The sequence below is a fragment of the Scyliorhinus canicula genome, chromosome 1 (assembly GCF_902713615.1).
Source record: "Scyliorhinus canicula chromosome 1, sScyCan1.1, whole genome shotgun sequence".
NCBI classification, from domain to species: Eukaryota; Metazoa; Chordata; class Chondrichthyes; order Carcharhiniformes; family Scyliorhinidae; genus Scyliorhinus; species Scyliorhinus canicula.
Window position 1 is genome coordinate 63,377,228 of NC_052146.1, and position 19,361 is coordinate 63,396,588.

General features: G+C 45.7%; 1 protein-coding gene across 2 annotated transcripts in view; it reads right to left on the reverse strand.

Moving 5' to 3' along the window:
* Positions 1 to 4,319: 4,319 nt before the first annotated feature.
* The window catches only part of acads (acyl-CoA dehydrogenase short chain), a 239,708-nt gene continuing 224,666 nt past the window's right edge, over positions 4,320 to 19,361 (reverse strand). Inside the window, exon 10 of one of the 2 annotated variants that reach the window (XM_038791606.1) lies at positions 4,320 to 5,911. In XM_038791606.1, the coding sequence (XP_038647534.1) occupies positions 5,759 to 5,911 (153 nt within the window). In that variant the 3' untranslated portion in view covers positions 4,320 to 5,758. The remainder of the gene's footprint in view (positions 5,912 to 19,361) is intronic. The other variant, XM_038791616.1, reaches the window with a different exon arrangement.

Genomic DNA, 19,361 nt, shown 5'->3' on the forward strand with positions numbered 1-19,361 from the left:
TGCCCCCACGGTGGCCTGGTCCGCGATCGGGGCCCACCAATCCGCGGGCGGGCCTGTGCCATGGGGGAACTCTTTCCCTCCGCACCGACCGCTGTCAGCCTCCGTCATGGCCAGTGTGGAGAAGAACCCCACTGCACATGCGCTGGGATGACGCCAGCAGACGCTGGCGCTCCCGCGCATGTGGCAACTCGTGCCGGCTGGCGGAGGCCCTTCGGCGCTGGTTGCCATGGCACCAAGCCCTTCCGCTCCAGCTGGCGCGGCTCCAAACACTCCAGCGCCGGCCTAGCCCCTGAAGGTGCGGGAGATTCCTCACCTTCGGGGTGGCCCGACGCCGGAGTGGTTCACGGCACTCCTCGGCGCCGGAGTGGCCCGCCCCGCTGGTTCGCGGAGAATCCCGGCCAATATCTACAATGTCATATCGACAGGTTAAGTGAGTTTTAGGATTTAGAATAAATATTGGTTGCTGTTCTGTGGCTCTCCCTCAGCTTGTTTGGTTTCTTGCTTATGCATTTTACATGGATACTTTGGGAACTTTGTTCCATGAATCCCACACTCTGAGCACACATTTGGCAGATGGTGTATAATGTGGGAAAATGTGAACTTGTCCATTTCGTCAGGAACAATAGAAAAGCAGAATACTATTTAAATGGAGGCAGATTGTAGAAGTTGTCAGTCCAGAGTTATCTGGATGCCCTGGGACATGAATCATAAAACGTCAGTGTGCAGGTACAGCAAGTGATTAGGAAGGCAAATGGAATGTTGATATTTATTGAAAGGGGAATGGAAGAGAGGGAAGTTTCATGGCAGTTTACATGGGTTGGCCACATCTGGGGTACTGTGTAGAATTTTGACCTCCTTAATTGAAAAAGGATATAATTGCACTTAGTTCAGAGAAATTCACATGACTCATTCGTGGAATGACAGGCTTATCTTATTTTTAAAAAAAAAATTTAGAGTACCCAATTCATTTTTTCCAATTAAGGGGCAATTTAGCATGGCCAATCCACCTACCCTGCACATCTTTGGGTTGTGGGGGCAAAACCCACACAAACACAGGGAGAATGTGCAAACTCACACGGACAGTGACCCAGAGCCGGGATCGAACCTGGGACTTCGGCGCCGTGAGCCAGCAGGGCTAACCCACTGCGCCACCGTGCTGGACAGGCTTATTTTATGAAGAAAGGTTGAGAAGGCTGGGTTCAATTGGAGTTGGTATCTATTGGAGTTTAGAAGAATGAGAGGTGATCTTCTTGAAACGTGTGATATCCTGAGGGGGCTTGATAGGGTGGTTACCAGAACAAAGAAAATTACAGCACAGGAACAGGCCCTTCGGCCCTCCCAGCCTGCGCCGATCCAGATCCTTTATCTAAACCTGTCTCCTATATTCCAAGGTCTACTTCCCTCTGTTTCCGCCCGTTCATATACCTGTCTAGATGCCTCTTAAATGATGCTATCATGCCCGCCTCTACCACCTCCGCTGGTAAAGCGTTCCAGGCACCCACCACCCTCTGCGTAAAAAACTTTCCACGCACATCTCCCTTAAACTTTCCCCCTCTCACCTTGAAATCGTGACCCTTTGTAACTGACACCCCCACTCTTGGGAAAAGCTTGTTGCTATCCACCCTGTCCATACCTCTCATAATTTTGTAGACCTCAATCAGGACCCCCTCAACCTCCGTCTTTCCAACGAAAACAATCCTAATCTACTCAACCGTTCTTCATAGCTAGCACCCTCCATACCAGGCAACATCCTGGTGAACCTCCTCTGCACCCTCTCTAAAGCATCCACATCCTTCTGGTAATGTGGCGACCAGAACTGCACGTAGTATTCCAAATGTGGCCGAACCAAAGTCCTATACAACTGGTTCCTCTTGTGGGGGACACTGGAACTGGGGGAGACAAGGATACGGAATCTCCCTTTTAAAATGGAGATGGGAAGAAATTTTTCAATCAGAGAGTCATTAGTCTGTGAAATTCTGTTCCCCAGAAAATACAGAATTGTTGCGGCGCAGAAGGAACATTTGGCCCATCATGTCTGTACCAGCCCTCCCAATGAGCAACTCACCTTGTGCCATTCTCCTGCCTGCTTCCCAAAACCTTCACATTCTTCCTTTTCAGTCAAGTCGAATTCCGTTGCTTCGATTGATCCTGCCTCCACCACACTCTCGCACAGAGCACACCAGACACAAACTACTCGCTGCGTGAGAAAGTCTTTCCTCATATTAATTTTTCTTCTTTTGCCAATTACTTTTAATCTGTGCCCTCTCGTTCTTCATCCTTGAGAGGGAACAGTTTACTGTGTGCAGTTCTGGTCGCCTCATTTTAGGAAGGATGTGGAAGCTTTGGAAAAAGTGCAAAGGAGATTTACCAGGATGTTGCCTGGAATGGAGAGTAGGTCTTATGAGGAAAGGTTGAGGGTGCTAGGCCTTTTCTCATTAGAACAGAGAAGGATGAGGGGCTACTTGATAGAGGCTTATAAGATGATCAGGGGAATAGTTAGACAGTCAGACTTTTTCCCCGGGTGGAACAAACCATTACAAGGGGACATAAATTTAAGGTGAATGGTGGAAGATATAGAGGGGATGTCAGAGGTAGGTTCTTTACCCAGAGAGTAGTTGGGGCATGGAATGCACTGCCTGTGGAAGTAGTTGAGTCGGAAACATTAGGGACCCTCAAGCGGCTATTGGATAGGTACATGGATTACGGTATAATAATGGAGTGTACATTAATTTGTTCTTAAGGGCAGCACGGTAGCATTGTGGATAGCACAATTGCTTCACAGCTCCAGGGTCCCAGGTTCGATTTGGGCTTGGGTCACTGTCTGTGCGGAGTCTTCACATCCTCCCCGTGTGTGCGTGGGTTTCCTCCGGGTGCTCCGGTTTCCTCCCACAGTCCAAAGATGTGCAGGTTAGGTGGATTGGCCATGATAAATTGCCCTTAGTGTTCAAAATTGCCCTTAGTGTTGGGTGGGATTACTGCATTATGGGGATAGGGTGGAGGTGTTGACCTCAGGTAGGGTGCTCTTTCCAAGAGCCGGTGCAGACTCGATGGGCCGAATGCCCTCCTTCTGCACTGTAAATTCTATGATTAATCTAGGACAAAGGTTTGGCACAACATCGTAGGTCGAAGGGCCTGTTCTGGGATGTATTTTTCTATGTTCTATGTTTCTCCCTATCTATTCTGTCCAGACTTCTCATGATTTTGAATAACACTACCACGGCGCTGGAGTGGTTCATGCCGCTCCTGCCTCCTTACGCGGCGCCAAATGGGCGCGGCGCCAACCCGCGCATGCACAGTTGGGGCAGCTCAATCCTGCGCATGCGCGGGGAACTTCTTACGCGCACCAGCCCCTCACCAACATGGCGTCGGTGTTCTGGGGCCGGCCGCAGAAGTAGGTAGGCCCGGGGGGGGGGGGGGGGGGGGGGGAAAGAGGCTGGCCCGCCGAACGGTGGGCCCCGATCGCGGGCCAGACCCCATCAGAGCCCCCCCCCCCCCCCCCCCCCCCCGGTGAAGGAGCCCCCCCTCACAGGCCGCCCCCCCGAGCGTTCCCGCACAGTTCCCGCCAGCAGCGACCAGGGGTGGACGGTGCTGGTGGGAACCTGTCGTGTCATAGCGGCCGCTCGGCCCATGCAGGACGGAGAATCGACGCTCGCCGTTTGCGGCGATTCTCCGAGCGCCCTGGCGCGAATTGCGCGGCACTGGATTCGGGGGGGGGGGGGGGGAGAATCGCGTGTGGGGATCGGGGCGGCATAGCATGATTTGCGCAGTGCCCCGGCGATTCTCCCACCCGTACTGTTCCAGGGGTGGGGACATGAAGCAGTGGGGCTGGAGAGAGGGCCAGTGTCAGGTGGAGATAGACAAAGATGTGGAGTTATGGATCGCCAACCATTTTCCCATCACGTTCATCCAGTTTCTGTGAGCCCAATGGGAAAATTTACTCTCTTGTGTCTTGGTCACCACTGAACGAACACGTGGATTGCAAATGTCACTTGATTCATTGCATTTTAGTGGCCTCTAGATTAACTAATCTTCAAACAGTTTAGGCCAATCAATGTCAGGTAATAGAATCAAGCCCACGTTAAATTAGACCTTGGTTCAGATGAAAGTAGAAGACTGAATGGCTCTCAATGCACTGTGTCCTAGGACTGCCCAACCTACTGGAGTTCATCTTCATTAACGTCACAGACAATCCGCCATAGCAACTTACTTTCATTGTTCAAGCCTCACAGGCAACGTTCCTGTGCAGATCACGTTGAACTAAATTTATACAACATAAATTTGCTGTTTGTTCTTAACATTTAAATTAAATGGTCTGAACATGTTAAAAATATTTATTTTATTAATTCATTCAATAGCCAATATTCAAGAGCAGTTGGCAAAATCTCACTTATTGCTGTAGTAGCTGATTCTGGTCAGACATTAATATAATGTGCTTTGTGCAGCAAGTGAATATACAATGAGAGAATGGTGAAAAGTTCAGTTGCTAAATAATGACACCAAAGAGAACATTTTATTCTCAGCTCCTCTATGCTGGACTGAATCATCAGCGAAAGCTCAATCACATTTTATGAGACGCAGTCAATTTACATTGACATTGTCGACAGCAAAGAATATCATTACGCTGTGCACAACAAGAAAGTGCCTCAGTCATTGCAAGGAAGATAGTCTCTGTTCACTGGATGCAGTGAAGTCCTGGGTGTTTCCTTTTTAAGTAAGTTTGCAAATCTAGTGAATAGAGGGAATTTTCTACCTCCCTATGATTCCTCCTATTTGGATATTATTTATACTGCAATGGAGTGAGCTGTCAGGGGCTGTGAACCCCAGAACAACATACCAAAGTTCCCTGTTACATTAGCTTCCATGTTGGGTTGTGTTCTGTCTCCAGGTCTTTTCTTCAATCTTCACAGTGAAAGTGATAAAGACATCAGGAAGCCAGTAATACCTGCAAAACAAACCTTTGCAAAGATGCCAGACTCTCTGAAATAAGATCATCTCCATGGAATACGGAACGGGACTTCTAAAACATTGCATCTGACCAATGTTGCAAAAGCTGGAATACTAGCAGGACTATGGAAGATAAATTCAAGGCAACTTCTGAGACTTGACTGAGGGTTGGTTGAACAATGCACACAATTAATGAGGAATGTTTGAGGAAAGCGAGAAGAAATTGTAGGTGTTCAGCAAACCAACTACAATTCTTTGGGAGAGAAGAACTATAACATTTGGTAGTGGCTGGTAAAATTGAGGGCAGTAGATCAACAGGGAGACAAAGGAAGGACTACACTGACTGCTTATGAAGCAGAATAGATGTAAGATTTAAGAGCAACACCAAGATGTTGGCTGCTATTCAGGACTGAATAGTTGGAAAGCCATGATCACTGATGTTGTAAAACAAGACACCTGAAAAAGAACATGGCAAGAAAGATGGATGGTAGAGGAGCGTTATTACTCTGCGATGTATCATCAATAAGCATCTTTAAAGCCCTTGACAATTTCAAATGATAAATCATTCCGTTTCTTTCTGGTTTGTGATCTATACTTTAGATTTCTGTTCCCAGGTAAGTGCTGTGTATATTAATTCACCTTGCTCCACACTCTGACACATTTACTTCCAGTTTGCATAACCTCTTCCACATTTGAGGATTCAAAATTATATCACAGATTAACAGCATTGGATTAGAATTTCAGTTCCTGTTTGCTAACACTGGTTGCATTAGCGAATTGCAGCATCGTCAACTGATTGTTCTTGAAGACACTCTTAACCCTTGTATCCTTTTAGCAATTGATTGGCTATGACCAGTCTCTGGATTTCGCTGGTTCCTTCGTAGATCTCAGTTATGCGGGCATCACGATAGTGTCTCTCTGCTGCCATTTCCGTTACATAACCCATACCTCCCAGAATCTGCATGGCCTAAACATACAAGGAAACAGAGGTCAGGCTCAAATTGACAACTGGTAACACAGTAAACAGGAACTGGCTAGACTTGTGAAAATACATAACATACATTTTTATAGCGCTTATAGTTTACTTTCAACACCAGATTAAAGTCCAACAGGTTTGTTTCGAATCACTAGCTTTCGGAGCACTTCTCCTTCCTCAGGTGAATGAAGAGGTGGGTTCCAGAAACATATATCTGAATGAAGAGGAACCCACCTCTTCATTCACCTGAGGAAGGAGCAGCGCTTCGAAAGCTGGTGATTCGAAACAAACCTGTTGGACTTTAACCTGGTGTTGTAAGACATCTTACTGTGCTCACCCCAGTCCAACACCGTCATCTCCACATTATAGTTTACTTAGTCAGGTACACACTGGGAACCACATGCTTTAGAGGAGGAGGTCTGGGTGACTTTAATCTACAGGCCGGGGCCGGGATTGTTCAAAACGGCGGCTAAGTGTTGACGCCGGTGTAAACACCGGAGTGTTTCATACCGGCGTCAACGGGCCTCTTGGACCAGCGATTCCATGGCCCACAGGGGGCCAGCATGGCGCCGGAGTGCTCCGCACTGCTCAAGCTGCCATACACTGCCGGCCGCGGGTCCGCACATGCACGCGGCGCCCGCTTCCACGCAGGCGCCACACGGCATGGCGGACCCACACAGCGGGCCGGCATGGAAGAAGGTAGGCCGTAGTGGAGGTTCCCCCACGGAGACTGATCCCCGTCGCCCACCAGGACGGCCACCACAGCCTCGACACCGAGCTCCCGCCGGCTGGAACCATATGGGAACCACGCCGGCAGGAACTCGGCCGGTCGACCACAGAGATTCACCGCGGGGACCTCTTTCGACGCCCCCCCCCCCCCCCCCCCCCCCCCGGCCGGCGCCGCGTCGACAGCGCACGTGCGACTGGCAGCGATTCTCCGGTCGCTGGAGGTTCGTGTCCCGGCGTCGGACCCAATCGGGTCCGACACCCCTTTCTCCGCCCCCTGCGGCGAGCGCAATTTTGGCGTGGAGAATCCCGGCTATGACCCACTGGAATTGCAAAAGTTTAAAGCATGCTTACCTGCTCTGAAAAACTACAGACCAGTGGTAGGGAAACTATTGGAGAAAATTCTGAAGGAGAGACTCTATCTCCACTTGAAGAAGCAAGATTTGATCAGGAATAGTCAGCATGACTTTGTCAGAGGGAGGTCATGCCGAACAAATTTGATTGAATTTTTTGAGCATGTGACCACGTGTGTAGATGAGGGTAGTGCAGTTGATGTAGTTTTCATGGATTTTAGCAAAGCCTCTGACAAGGTCCCACACGGGAGACTAAAAAGGCAAATGCATATGGACACAACGTAACTTGATAAGTTAGATTCAAAATTGGCTCAGCTGGAGGGGACAGAGGGTGATGACAGATGGCTGCTTTAGTGACTGGGCCCCCCTTTTTTTGTCATTTATATAAATGACGTAGATGACTATATGGGAGTAGGATCAGTAAGTTTTCAGATGACACAAAGATTGGCTGGGTGGTTAACAGCGATGTTTAGTGTTTTGGGTTACAGGAAGACATAGATGGGATGGTCAAATAGGCAGAAAAGTGGCTGATGGAATTTAACCCTGAAAAGTGTGAGGTGATACACTTTGGAAGCAGTAATGTGACAAGGAAGTATTCAATGAATGACATGACACTGGGAAGTTCCGAGGAATAAAGGGACCTTGGTGTGTTTGTCCATAGATCTCTGAAGGCAGAAGGGCAAGTTAATAGGGTGGTGAAAATATGGGACACTTGCCTTTATCAATCAAGGCATAAATTACAAAAGCAGGGAGGTCATGTTGGAGTTGTATAGAACTTTGTTGAGGCCACAGCTGGAATATTGTTTACTCTTCATGCTGTAACCCTCTTTGACCACAATAGAAGACAGTTGGAACTTAACCAACCCCCACGCAAACATTTTTGTCCAGCATGAATCTAACTATAAATTTTCCCCTTCCAGGATCAGAAACATTAAAATAAACCAACTTAAAACTATACCTTGTTAATAATGTTTACTAAAACAAATATAAATCCCTTAAAACTATCTACGTTTTCCTAAAAGAGGTGAAGATCTTCCGTTTGAGGTCTAATGAAAGAAACAGAATTGTGTTTCAATGAACATTTCTGGTACTGAACTCGGAAAACCTCAAAAGCACCAGCAGTTTCATGTTTGAAACTAGCTCATTTCTAGAAGCTACTGGAGGGGGATTTTGGAGGGCCAGTCAAAGACAGTAGTGGGAAGTTGTGCGTGGAGTCCGAGGAGATAGGAGAGGTGCTAAATAAATATTTTTCGTCAGTATTCACACAGGAAAAACACAATGTTGTTGAGGAGAATAATGAGATACAGGCTACTAGACTAGAAGGCTTGAGGTTCTTAAGGAGGAGGTGTTAGCAATTCCGAAAAGTGTGAAAATAGATAAGTCCCCTGGGCCGGATGGGATTTATCCTAGGATTCTCTGGGAAGCTAGGGAGGAGATTGCTGAGCCTTTGGCTTTGATCTTTAAGTCATCTTTGTCTACAGGAATAGTGTCAGAAGACTAGAAGATAGCAAATGTTGTCCCCTGGTTCAAGAAGGGGAATAGAGACAACCCCGGTAACTATAGACCAGTGAGCCTTACTTCTGTTGTAGGCAACACCTTGGAAAGGTTTATAAGAGTATAATCATCTGGAAAGGAATAGTTTGATTAGAGATAGTCAACACAGTTTTGTGAAAGGCAGGTCGTGCCTCACAAACCTTATTGAGTTCTTTGAGAAGGTGACCAAACAGGTGGATGAGGGAAAGCAGTTGATGTGGTGTATATGGATTTCAGTAAAGCGTTTGATAAGATTCCCCACGGTAGGCTATTGCAGAAAATACGGAGGCATGGGATTCAGGGTGATTTAGCAGTTTGGATCAGAAATTGGCTAGCTGGAAGAAGACAAAGGGTGGCGGTTGATGGGAAATGTTCAGACTGGAGTCCAGTTACTAGTGGTATACCACAAGGATCTGTTTTGGGGCCACTGCTGTTTGTCATTTTTATAAATGACCTGGAGGAGGGTGTAGAAGGATGGGTGAGTAAATTTGCAAATTACACTAAAGTCGGTGGAGTTGTGGACAGTGCGGAAGGATGTTACAAGTTACAGAGGGACGTAGATAAGCTGCAGAGCTGGGCTGAGAGGTGGCAAATGGAGTTTAATGCAGAAGAGTGTGAGGTGATTCATTTTGGAAGGAATAACAGGAAGACAGAGTACTGGGCTAATGGTAAGATTCTTGGTAGTGTGGATGAGCAGAGAGATCTCGGTGTCCATGTACATAGAGCCCTGAAACTTGCCACCCAGGTCGATAAGGTTGTTAAGAAGGTGTACGGTGTGTTAGCTTTTATTGGTAGAGGTATTGAATTTCGGAGCCATGAGGTCATGTTGCAGCTGTACAAAACTCTGGTGCGGCCGCATTTGGAATATTGCGCGCAATTCTGGTCACCACATTATAGGAAGGATGTGGAAGCATTGGAAAGGGTGCAGAGGAGATTTACCAGAATGTTGCCTGGTATGGAGGAAAGATCTTATGAGGGAAGGCTGAGGGACTTGAGGCTGTTTTCGTTAGAGAGAAGAAGGTTAAGAGGTGACTTAATTGAGGCATACAAGATGATCAGAGGATTAGATAGGGTGGACAGTGAGAGCCTTTTTCCTCGGATGGTGATGTCTAGCATGAGGGGACATAGCTTTAAATTGAGGGGAGATAGATATAGGACAGATGTCAGAGGTAGGTTCTTTACTCAGAGTAGTAAGGGCGTGGAATGCCCTGCCTGCAGCAGTAGTGGACTCGCCAACACTAAGGACATTCAAATGGTCATTGGATAGACATATGGATGATAAGGGAATAGTGCAGATGAGCTTTAGAGTGGTTTCACAGGTCGGCGCAACATCCGAAGGGCCTGTACTGCGCTGTAATGTTCTATGTTCTATATAATTCTGGTCACCACATTATAGGAAGGATGCGATTGCACTGAAAGGGGTGCAGAGGCCATTCATCAGGATGTTGCCTGGAATGGAACATTTAAGTATGAAGAGAGGTTAGATAGGCTTGGGTTGTTTTCTCTTGAGCACAGAACACCCGTACCAGCCTCCCCGAACAGGTGCCGGAATGTGGCGACGAGGGGCTTTTCACAGTAACTTCATTTGAAGCCTACTTGTGACAATAAGTGATTTTCATTTCATTTCATTCATTTTCATTTCATTTCATTTCAGAAGATTGAGGGGTGACCTGATCAAGGTGTACAAGATTATGAGGGGCATGAACGGGGTGGATAGGGAGCAGCAGCTGTTCCCCTTAGTTGAAGGGTTAGGGAACACAAGTTCAAGGTCAGGGGCAGGAGGTTTAGGGGGTATTTGAGGAAAACCTTTTCATCCAAAGGATGGTGATGGTCTGGAATGTACAGACTGGGAGGATGGTGGAGGCGGGTTGCCTCACATCCTTTAAAAAGTACCTGGACAAGCACTTGGCACATCATAACATTATACTGGCAAGTGGGGTGAGGTAGGCAGGTCAGGTGTTTTTCATGCGTTGATGCAGACTCGATGGGCTGAAGGGCCTCTTCTGTGCTGTATTATTCTGTGATGGAATATTCTCCACTTGCCTGGATGAGTATAGCCCCAATCTTGAAGCCCTTTAATAGGTCACCCCCTCAGTTGTCCCCTGTCTACAGAAAAGTGGCCGACCTGTATAATCTTTTCCGACAGGCATATCCTTTCAGTTCTGAAATCATTCTGGTGAATTTTTTTTGCACTTTTCCAGAACTATTATAATCTTTTAACTAAGATGGAGACCAAAAATGTTGACAGTACCCCATATTGTTGTTTGATCAATGTTCTTTAAAATGTTGACAGTACTTCTCCGCTTTTCAATTCTATCTCTCTGGAAATGAACCCCACTACTTTGTTTTCTGTTTTTAAGACGTTTTAATGTGTGTGGTTACTTTTATAGTGGTTTGTGTTCCTCGAGCCTATTTAGACATTTAATTTCCAAGCAATTTGTGGCCTCGATATCTGTGCTTTCAAAATGAGCTAATTCACATTTACTTACATTGAGGTTTAATTGCCAATTACATGCTGCAATTTTATTAATGGTTAGTGATATAAGTCTGGAATGCACTGCCTCAGAGAACAGTGGAAGCAGCTTCAATCAAAGCATTCAGAAGGGAATTATATTGTTCTCTGAAAAGTAAGAGTGCGCAGGGTTATGGAGAGAACAGCACTAAATGAATTGCTCATTCAGAAAGCCAGAGGGCTGAATGGCTTCCTTCTACATGCTTAACGATTCTGTCATTCAGTCACAGTCCTCTTCTGTATTTTTAAAAAATAAATTTAGATTACCCAATTATGTTTTCCAATTAAGGGGCAATTTAGCGTGGCCAATCCACCTATCTGCACATTTTTGGGTTGTGGGGGCGAAACCCACGCAGACACGGGAAGAATGTGCAAACTCCACACGGACAGTAACCCAGAGCCGGGATCGAACCTGGGACCTCAGCGCCGTGAGGCAGCTGTGCTAACCACTGCACCACCGTGCTGCCCAGTCCTCTTCTGTATTAACTACAATCCCCAATTTGGTGGCATTGCAAATTTTGAAATTGAAGTTCCAATTCTTCAGTTCAAACTGTTCATCTAAATAGTGAGCAACAGTGGTCCCAGCCATGTCGCGTCTTTTCGTCCGACGTCACTTCGTCCAACGACACTTCGTCCACGTCTTTTGGTCCAACGTCTTTTTGTCCGCCCGTCTTTTGGTCCAACGTCACTTCGTCCAATTATCAACGTCACTTCGTCCAATTATCCAATTACAAATTAACTCCGTATAAAACCATTTAATTGATAAAATGCAAGTGCAATACAGCAAGTGAATTTAATTGCTAAAATGCGAATTTAATTGCTAAAATGCAAGTAATTGATAAAATGCAAGTAAAATGCAAGTTGAAAAATGCAGTTAAAAAATCTAAAAATGCAGTTAAAAAATCTAAAAGTTTACTAATTACTAAAATTCCCAAAATTACTTAAAATTGATGTAAATTGTAAGCAACATTCCTTAAGAAGTCAATTTTTGTTGTAGAATCATATTCAACGACCAATCTTTTGAGGCGTTCAGTTATTTTCTTATATCACGTACATGAAGTCGACTGATCTCCCCGAAGAATTTGAGCCTTTTTGCCTATTATGAACCCTTCCTCTTCCTTCAGAATTTTGATTAACCTCCAGATATTCAAATGAGCTCCACCCGCCGAACGCTTTATCGCAGAATGAAACCCCTCAGCAGCATTATTTGTTCTCAGTAGATCTTGTAGAACACGCTGATTAACATTCCATACAGCTGTCGGGAATGTAGGTGTTTCTCTCCTTTGTCTGGCACCACGTCCTCTCACAATGCCTATGTAAGTCAAGTCGAAGTAAACGATGAATTCAGCAGCTATTTCTTCATCGTCTATCAAATCTTCATAAGCCTCTTCGACATCTTCAAAGGGGAGGAAAGCTAATGCTGAAAAACATCGAATTTTAAGACAGAATTCAGAGTCTGTATTGTATTTTTCTTTGAGGCCTAAATCGGTAATTTTTCGAAACACAGATTGGCTCAAATGAAACAAACATGCCACGACAGATGAATTAAGGAATGATGAATTAATTGCCTTGTGAACTGCAACTTCGAAATCTGCCATGATATCAATCGGATCTGCATTAGGTTGCATAATTTTCAATTGGTCAAAGAATAATTCGTATGTCTGCTTTCTTTTATTCGGCAGTAATGCAAAGACCCGTGGAAAACCGCTTCCTTTAACTTGTACATGAATGCAGAACAGTTGAAACCACTGTTGTGGCACAATCTTGAATGTCCCATCGCATGCCCAATGACGATATGATGCTAAATCCTGAAGAGCACTTTCTGATGCGAATACTAGTAAGCGCTGTTGATCCTCGGCACCCGAATCGTATCTCAGAAACTGTTCGCCATTGTCAAGTTTACAATATTTGTCAGGTATTTCAAAACCGTGTCTAGCCGCTGGATTAGCGGGAAATCCAGAATTTGTTTGTCGGCACCTTTGAATAGTCCTTGAGACGATGGGCAACCTAGGGAGTTGAGAGCAGGTATTTTCTGATAGCTGCGTAAACTTGGCCGCTAGTATGCTACGTGAACTTGCTGCTATGTTTTCCACTGCTTCATGCTTTATTTCTGCAACTGCTTTTCTAGCATTTAACGAATCAACATCAGCTGGATGAAGGTGCTCATTAGAGAAATAAATAATTTTCGGCTCATTGTTTTCCGTTACCGTGTGAATCCGCACTGAACACAGCCTTCTTTTCTCACATCTCCAGTATTCTTTTCCTAGGTTTGGACTGCTCGAATGAAAATCGTAGATATAGTTATTTCCATCAGCGACCTTCCTTTTACTCTTCGTTGACACAATGAACTTTGCCATTTCGGGATGGGCGAATTAAGAAAGAGAACGATAATATCTATCCTTTAACGAGGCTCGTTAAAGGAAAGAGAACGATAATAACTATCCTTTAACTAGGCTCGTTAAAGGAAAGAGACCGGTAATAAAAATCCTTTATTGCATATTATACCTTGCTATGTGCATTAGAGAAGATTTCTATTTACAAAAAGTTAATGTGGGGAGTGGAGTGGAGTGCTACTAAGCAAGTTACAAAAAGTCAAGTTACAAAACGTCTTTGACAAAAAAAATCAGCCGACAAAAAAACGTAACAAGTCACAAAAAGTCTTTGACGAAAAAAATCATCGGACAAAAAGACGTTGGACCAAAAGACGTGCGGACAAAAAGACGTTGGACCAAAAGACGTGGACGAAGTGTCGTTGGACGAAATGACGTCGGACGAAAAGACATAGCACCGGTCCCAGCACCGATTCTTGTGGAACATCGCTTGCTAGCTTTCACCGATCTCCGTATCCACACTCTGACTCCGCATGTTCTGACTTTAGTCATGACTACTATGCAGTACCTTATTTAAGGCTTTTTGGAAATCCAAATATACCACATCTACTGTAATACCCTTACTTATGCTTTCTTTTAGATCTCCAAAGCAATGAATAAGTTTGGTCAAGCATGATCTTCCCTTTTGGATTCCGTGCTAACTATTCTTTATCATATTTTCAGTTTTATAATGCTTTTCCTTATAGATATGCGTTAGGATTTCATTATCTTTCCTAATGCTGCCATTAAGCTCATTGATCTATACTTTGTCGGTTGTGTTCAACCTCCCATTTTATATATCGGAATCATATTAGTTGTCCTCCAATCCTCTGTCACATTTTCCCTTTTTCAATTAACTTTGATACCCATATATGTACATATTCAATAGTGCCTCTGCTACCTCCTCCCTAACGTTGTTTAATATGACTGGATTCAATTCATCCAGACAAGCAGTTTTATAATATCTAAATATGATTAGTTTATTAATTACCTACCCCCTTTCTCCCTTTAATGTACTTTGATTCCGCTCTGGAGTGACAGCATAGGTTATGTGCTCAAACCCACAACCTTCTGTCTCAGAGGTGTCTCAGAGGTGAGATTGCTGCCAACTGAGCCAAGCTGACATTGAATTATATAACAATACAGAATTAAATAGAAAGAAACCCGGTTTGTTTGAACCTGAACGTTGTTGGAGTCACAGTGGCAGCTTCTCAGTAAGATTTTTTCACACATTTTCCAGGAACCTACCTTTCCTGTATTAGTAAGTAGATGGTTTAGCAAAACCTTTCGAAAGGCGTGACAGAGGAACTGTTGCTCAAGGTTTTCTTTCATTTGAAATATTCTAACCATGCAGAAAACCAGTATCAGCTTATGGAAAATAACAGATTGGTTTAGAATGTGGGAACAAATGTAACAAAATACAATTGAGGGGCAGCACGGTGGCACAGTGGTTAGCACTGCTGCCTCAGGGTGCTGAGGACCCAGGTTCGATCCTGGCCCTGGGTCACTGTCCATGTGGAGTTTGCACATTCTCCGCGTGTCTGTGTGGGTCTCACCCCACAACCCAATGATGTGCAGGGTAGGTGGATTGGCCACGCTAAATTGCCCCTTAATTGGAAAAATATAATTTGGTACTCTTAATTTTGTAAAAATACAATTTGGGCCAAGTTCCACTGTGCAATATTAGCACACAAATATGTCAATAACCTTACTTCAAAAGGGTTGATGCTATTGTACAAAATGTTAAGGTATTCCATTCAAAAAGTCTCAACATCCAAAACATTATTATATAGGGCCCGATCTGACCAAATAGGAACAGAGTCACATAGCGAGCGCGTTTAGCCGCGTGCTTCCCAGCGCTCACAGTGCCGAGAAACACCTCGCTGTCTAATGCCCATCCAGTTAGATAGGGGGCCTCAGCGTGGAACGCGTGCCCGAGGTCGCACTCAGCCTCATTTTCCACTCTCCGGAACTCCTCAATGCAGTGAGAGATCGAGACGCCATTCAAATGGCATCTCGATCTCTCAAGCTCCCGACGCAACCCCCGTACCCCCCTTCCAAGCCCCAACTCACTAAAAGGGGGTCTCCAGGCTCCCCCACACTCGCACAGTGCACCCACCCGCACTATCACCGCTGCACGAAAAATGCAGCTTTGGCATCTTGACACTGCCAGTCTGGCATGCTGGCAATGCCCCACCAGCTGGCAGTGCCACCTGGACACCTTGGAAGTGCCCAAAGGGCATGCATTTGGGGACCTCAGATCCCCTGGTAGATCCCCATGAGTGACATTCCATCTGGTCTCCGTTTCTGGAGACCAGTACTGAATAGCGCTTGCCTCCAAGGCGAGGGAGATTGATCCACAGCTCTGGTAAATCAGGAATATGCACATTAAAGTGAGACTACCTGTCTCTTTTTAACACGCAGATTTTCTAAAACGTGATCTGCACACAATGGGCAGGATTTACATCGCAACGTCCCACGAGATCTTAGACCTCGCGATGCGTTGCGAGCTGGGTAGATGCGGGGAGCGGGGTTTCCTGCTGTTATCGGCCACATTGCATTGCGGCATGCTGCTCTACGGCCTTTAAAGCATGCCCTGAATCTTCTAAAGAGACAAAGACTCAAAATGAGGTTGGATGCTAAAACCTCTGGAGAGACTGAAACTGGTTGAACCATATAAAAGGTCACTGAGCCATTCCAGTTCAGTAGTGGGATTAGCAGGCTGAGGAAAACAGGCTGGACCCAGAAGTTGAGAATAAGCAAAAAGTACAGTTGCTGCAGCTGTTTCTGTTACCCAAAGATAACATGGTGGATCTACGCCATCAAGAGCATCTTAAGCAGCGTCAAGCAGGTTCTGGTGGCAGGTGTGTGTCATGTTTAGCGAAGCTCATGCTGGTGGAACCCAGATTGGTTGTGTGCTACTGTCAGCTGGGAATTAGGTTAATCCGGGAAAAGAAGGAGCTGAAATTCCTGGTGAGGAAGACAGAAGACAGAGTTTTGAAGAACTCTGTGATTGAGATCAATGAATAAGAGGTTGATTGGCCTGTCATTTAATGTAGATTATAATCGATCACAATTTGCATGTTAATCCATGCTTAATTTAGATTGATTCTGGGTTTTAGAGAATAAGTCACTATCTGAGATAGTCATTAAGTGTTTACTTTACACTTCTATATTTAAAATTATTTTGTTTTAAACCATGGAATCTTGTGACTTAATTCTTTTAGTAAATAACTGGGATTTTGGATCTCTTCTTTTTAAAAAAAGGTTACAGGTCTCCACCAAGATCATAGCAAGTACTTATTCACATCTCGAGAAATATTTCTTGTGAAGCAACAACACAGGACTATTTGTGTGCCAAACAGCATAAGCAGCAGGTAATAGTCAGAGCTAAGCGATTCCACAACCGACGCATCGGATCTAAGCCACATCCTGCCGTGAATGACCATTAAACAACTCACTGGAAGGAGAAGGTTCCATAAATATCCCCATCCTCAATGATGGAGGAGCCCAGTACATATGTGCAAAAGTCAAGGCTGAGGCATTCAAAACAATCTTCAGCCAGAAGTGACGAGTGGATGATCCATCTCGCTCTCCTCCAGAGGTCCACCGCATCACAGATGTCAGTCTTCAGCAAATACGATTCACTACACGTGCTATCAAGAAACGGCTGAAGGCACTGGATATTGCAAAGGCTATGGGTCCTGATAATATTCCGGCAAAAGTACTGAAGACCTTCTACTCCAGAACTGGCCACACCCCTAGCCAAGCTACAACACTGGCATCTACCCGGCAATGTGGAAAATTGCCCAGGTGTGTCCGTGACACAAGATACAGGACAAATCATACCCGGCTAATTACTGCCCTATCAGTTTACTCTCCACTCCATGATCAGCAAAGTGATGGAAGGAGTCAGGAATAGTGCTATCAAACAGCACTTACTCATCAATCACCTGCTCAGGGACATTCCGTTTGGTTCTGCCAGGGTCATTCAGCTCATTACAGCTGAGTTCAAACATGGACAAAAGAGCTAAATGCCAGAGTGACTGCCCTTGACATCAAGGCTACAATTGACCGAGTATGGCATCAAGGAGCCCGAGCTAAACTGGAGTCAATGAGAATCAGCGTGAAAGCTCACCGCTGATTGGAGTCATACCTGGCACAAAGGAAAATGGTTGTGGTGGTTGGAGGTCAATCATCACAGCTCCAGGACATCATTGCAGGAGTTCTTCAGGGTAGTGTCCTAGGCCCAACCATCTTCAGCTGCTTCATCAATGACCTCCCTTATCATAAGGTCAGGAGTAGGGATGTTTGCGGATAATTGCGACACAGATATGGCTCCCTATCCAAACTTATCTGTCTCTTCATTATCTGAAAAGCCTGTTTCATATTCATAGACTTAAAGTCATCAGTAGAAGGATTAGAGAGTAGCTGTGGAGAAATGTTTTCACACTGAGAGTTGTGAAATTCCGGAACTCATTGCCTAAATTGATGATTATAGTGGCAGTAACTGGCATTGCTTATGAAGGGGACTTGGATATGCATTTGAAATACCCTAACCCTTTTAGTGCAGTAGGTAGTGATGTGTTGGGTGCTCTGGATCCGTGGAACACATACAGGCCACCAACACTTAAAATAATACAACACTATTTTATTAAACTACCAACTGTTGAACATACTCTTACTGTGGGTTAACACGATGTTAGATGAAACTAAAGATCTGTACCTATCCTAACCAGTCTAATCACTCAGCACATGGTGAGAATCTGTGCTGTAAACTGTAAGCTCTGTCCTTCTGAGAGGCTGCATCCCGAATGAACGGGAAAACTGATGCCCTCTGTCTTTATAGTGAGTGTGTTCTGACTGGTGATTGGCTGCGGTGTTATGCATGTTGATTGGTCCTACTGTGTGTCCATCAGTGTGTGTGTGTCTGCACTATTATATACTGGTGTATATTATGACATACCCCCTTTTTAAAAAAAATGTATGTTTGTGGCAATAAATAATGTGTGGTGATAATGTTCCTAACAACGTGTGGGGTACGAAGACATATTTACAGGACTATGTACATGAAAACTAAGCTGTTTACAAGGGAAGGTGCCTGGTGCAGAGAAACAGTATTCAACAAGAGGAACGAGAACAACATTATATACAAAATAGGAAAACGATCAAACAGGGCAAGGAAACAATTCAGAGAGTCCATAAATTTGTAAAGTTCATAAGTTTAGTCTCTGAGGTGGGCGACAAATTCTGGTTGACCGAAAGAGCACTTGGCTCTGTTAAGGCGGAGGCCATGCTCATGCATGCGTCTGAAGATGCGCTGGAGACGATTAACGTGCTCCTGCGGGGTGGAGGACCAGATGATTATGTCATCGACATAGATGCGAACATCTTCAATCCCTTCCATCATTTGTTCCATGATCCTATGAAACACTTCTGATGCAGAGATGATCCCAAACGGCATTCTGTTGTTGCAATATCTTCCAAAGGGGGTACTGAAGGGGAGGACTTCTGGTTGGCGAGCGGAGCGGTCGCAAAGAAAGGGGCTCCCTCAGGTCAGCGAAGTCGGGGCCTTTTTTCGGGGGGGTTGCCTCAGCGGGAGGAGGGGGGAAGGGGAAGATTCAAACCCCCGGGAAATTGGTGGCAGGGGAACCTCGGCGGCGGAGCGATCCGGCGGCAGCGGCGGCGGCAGGTCCACCTCTCCCCTCCCACCCCCACGGCACCAGAGCGTAGGCCAGGATCGGAGCAGCAGCGGCCCGGACCGAAGCGGGGCCGAGCCTGCGGAGAGAAGGGAACGGAGGAGCGACCAGCGACCCAACCACCCCCACCAGGAGAGCGCGGGGTGCGACGAGCGGCGGCCTGGACAGAGCAGCGGGGACCGACCCAACCCCCCCCCCCCCCCCCCCCCCCCCCCCCCGCCCCAAGCCGGCAGTGACCACCACGAGGCA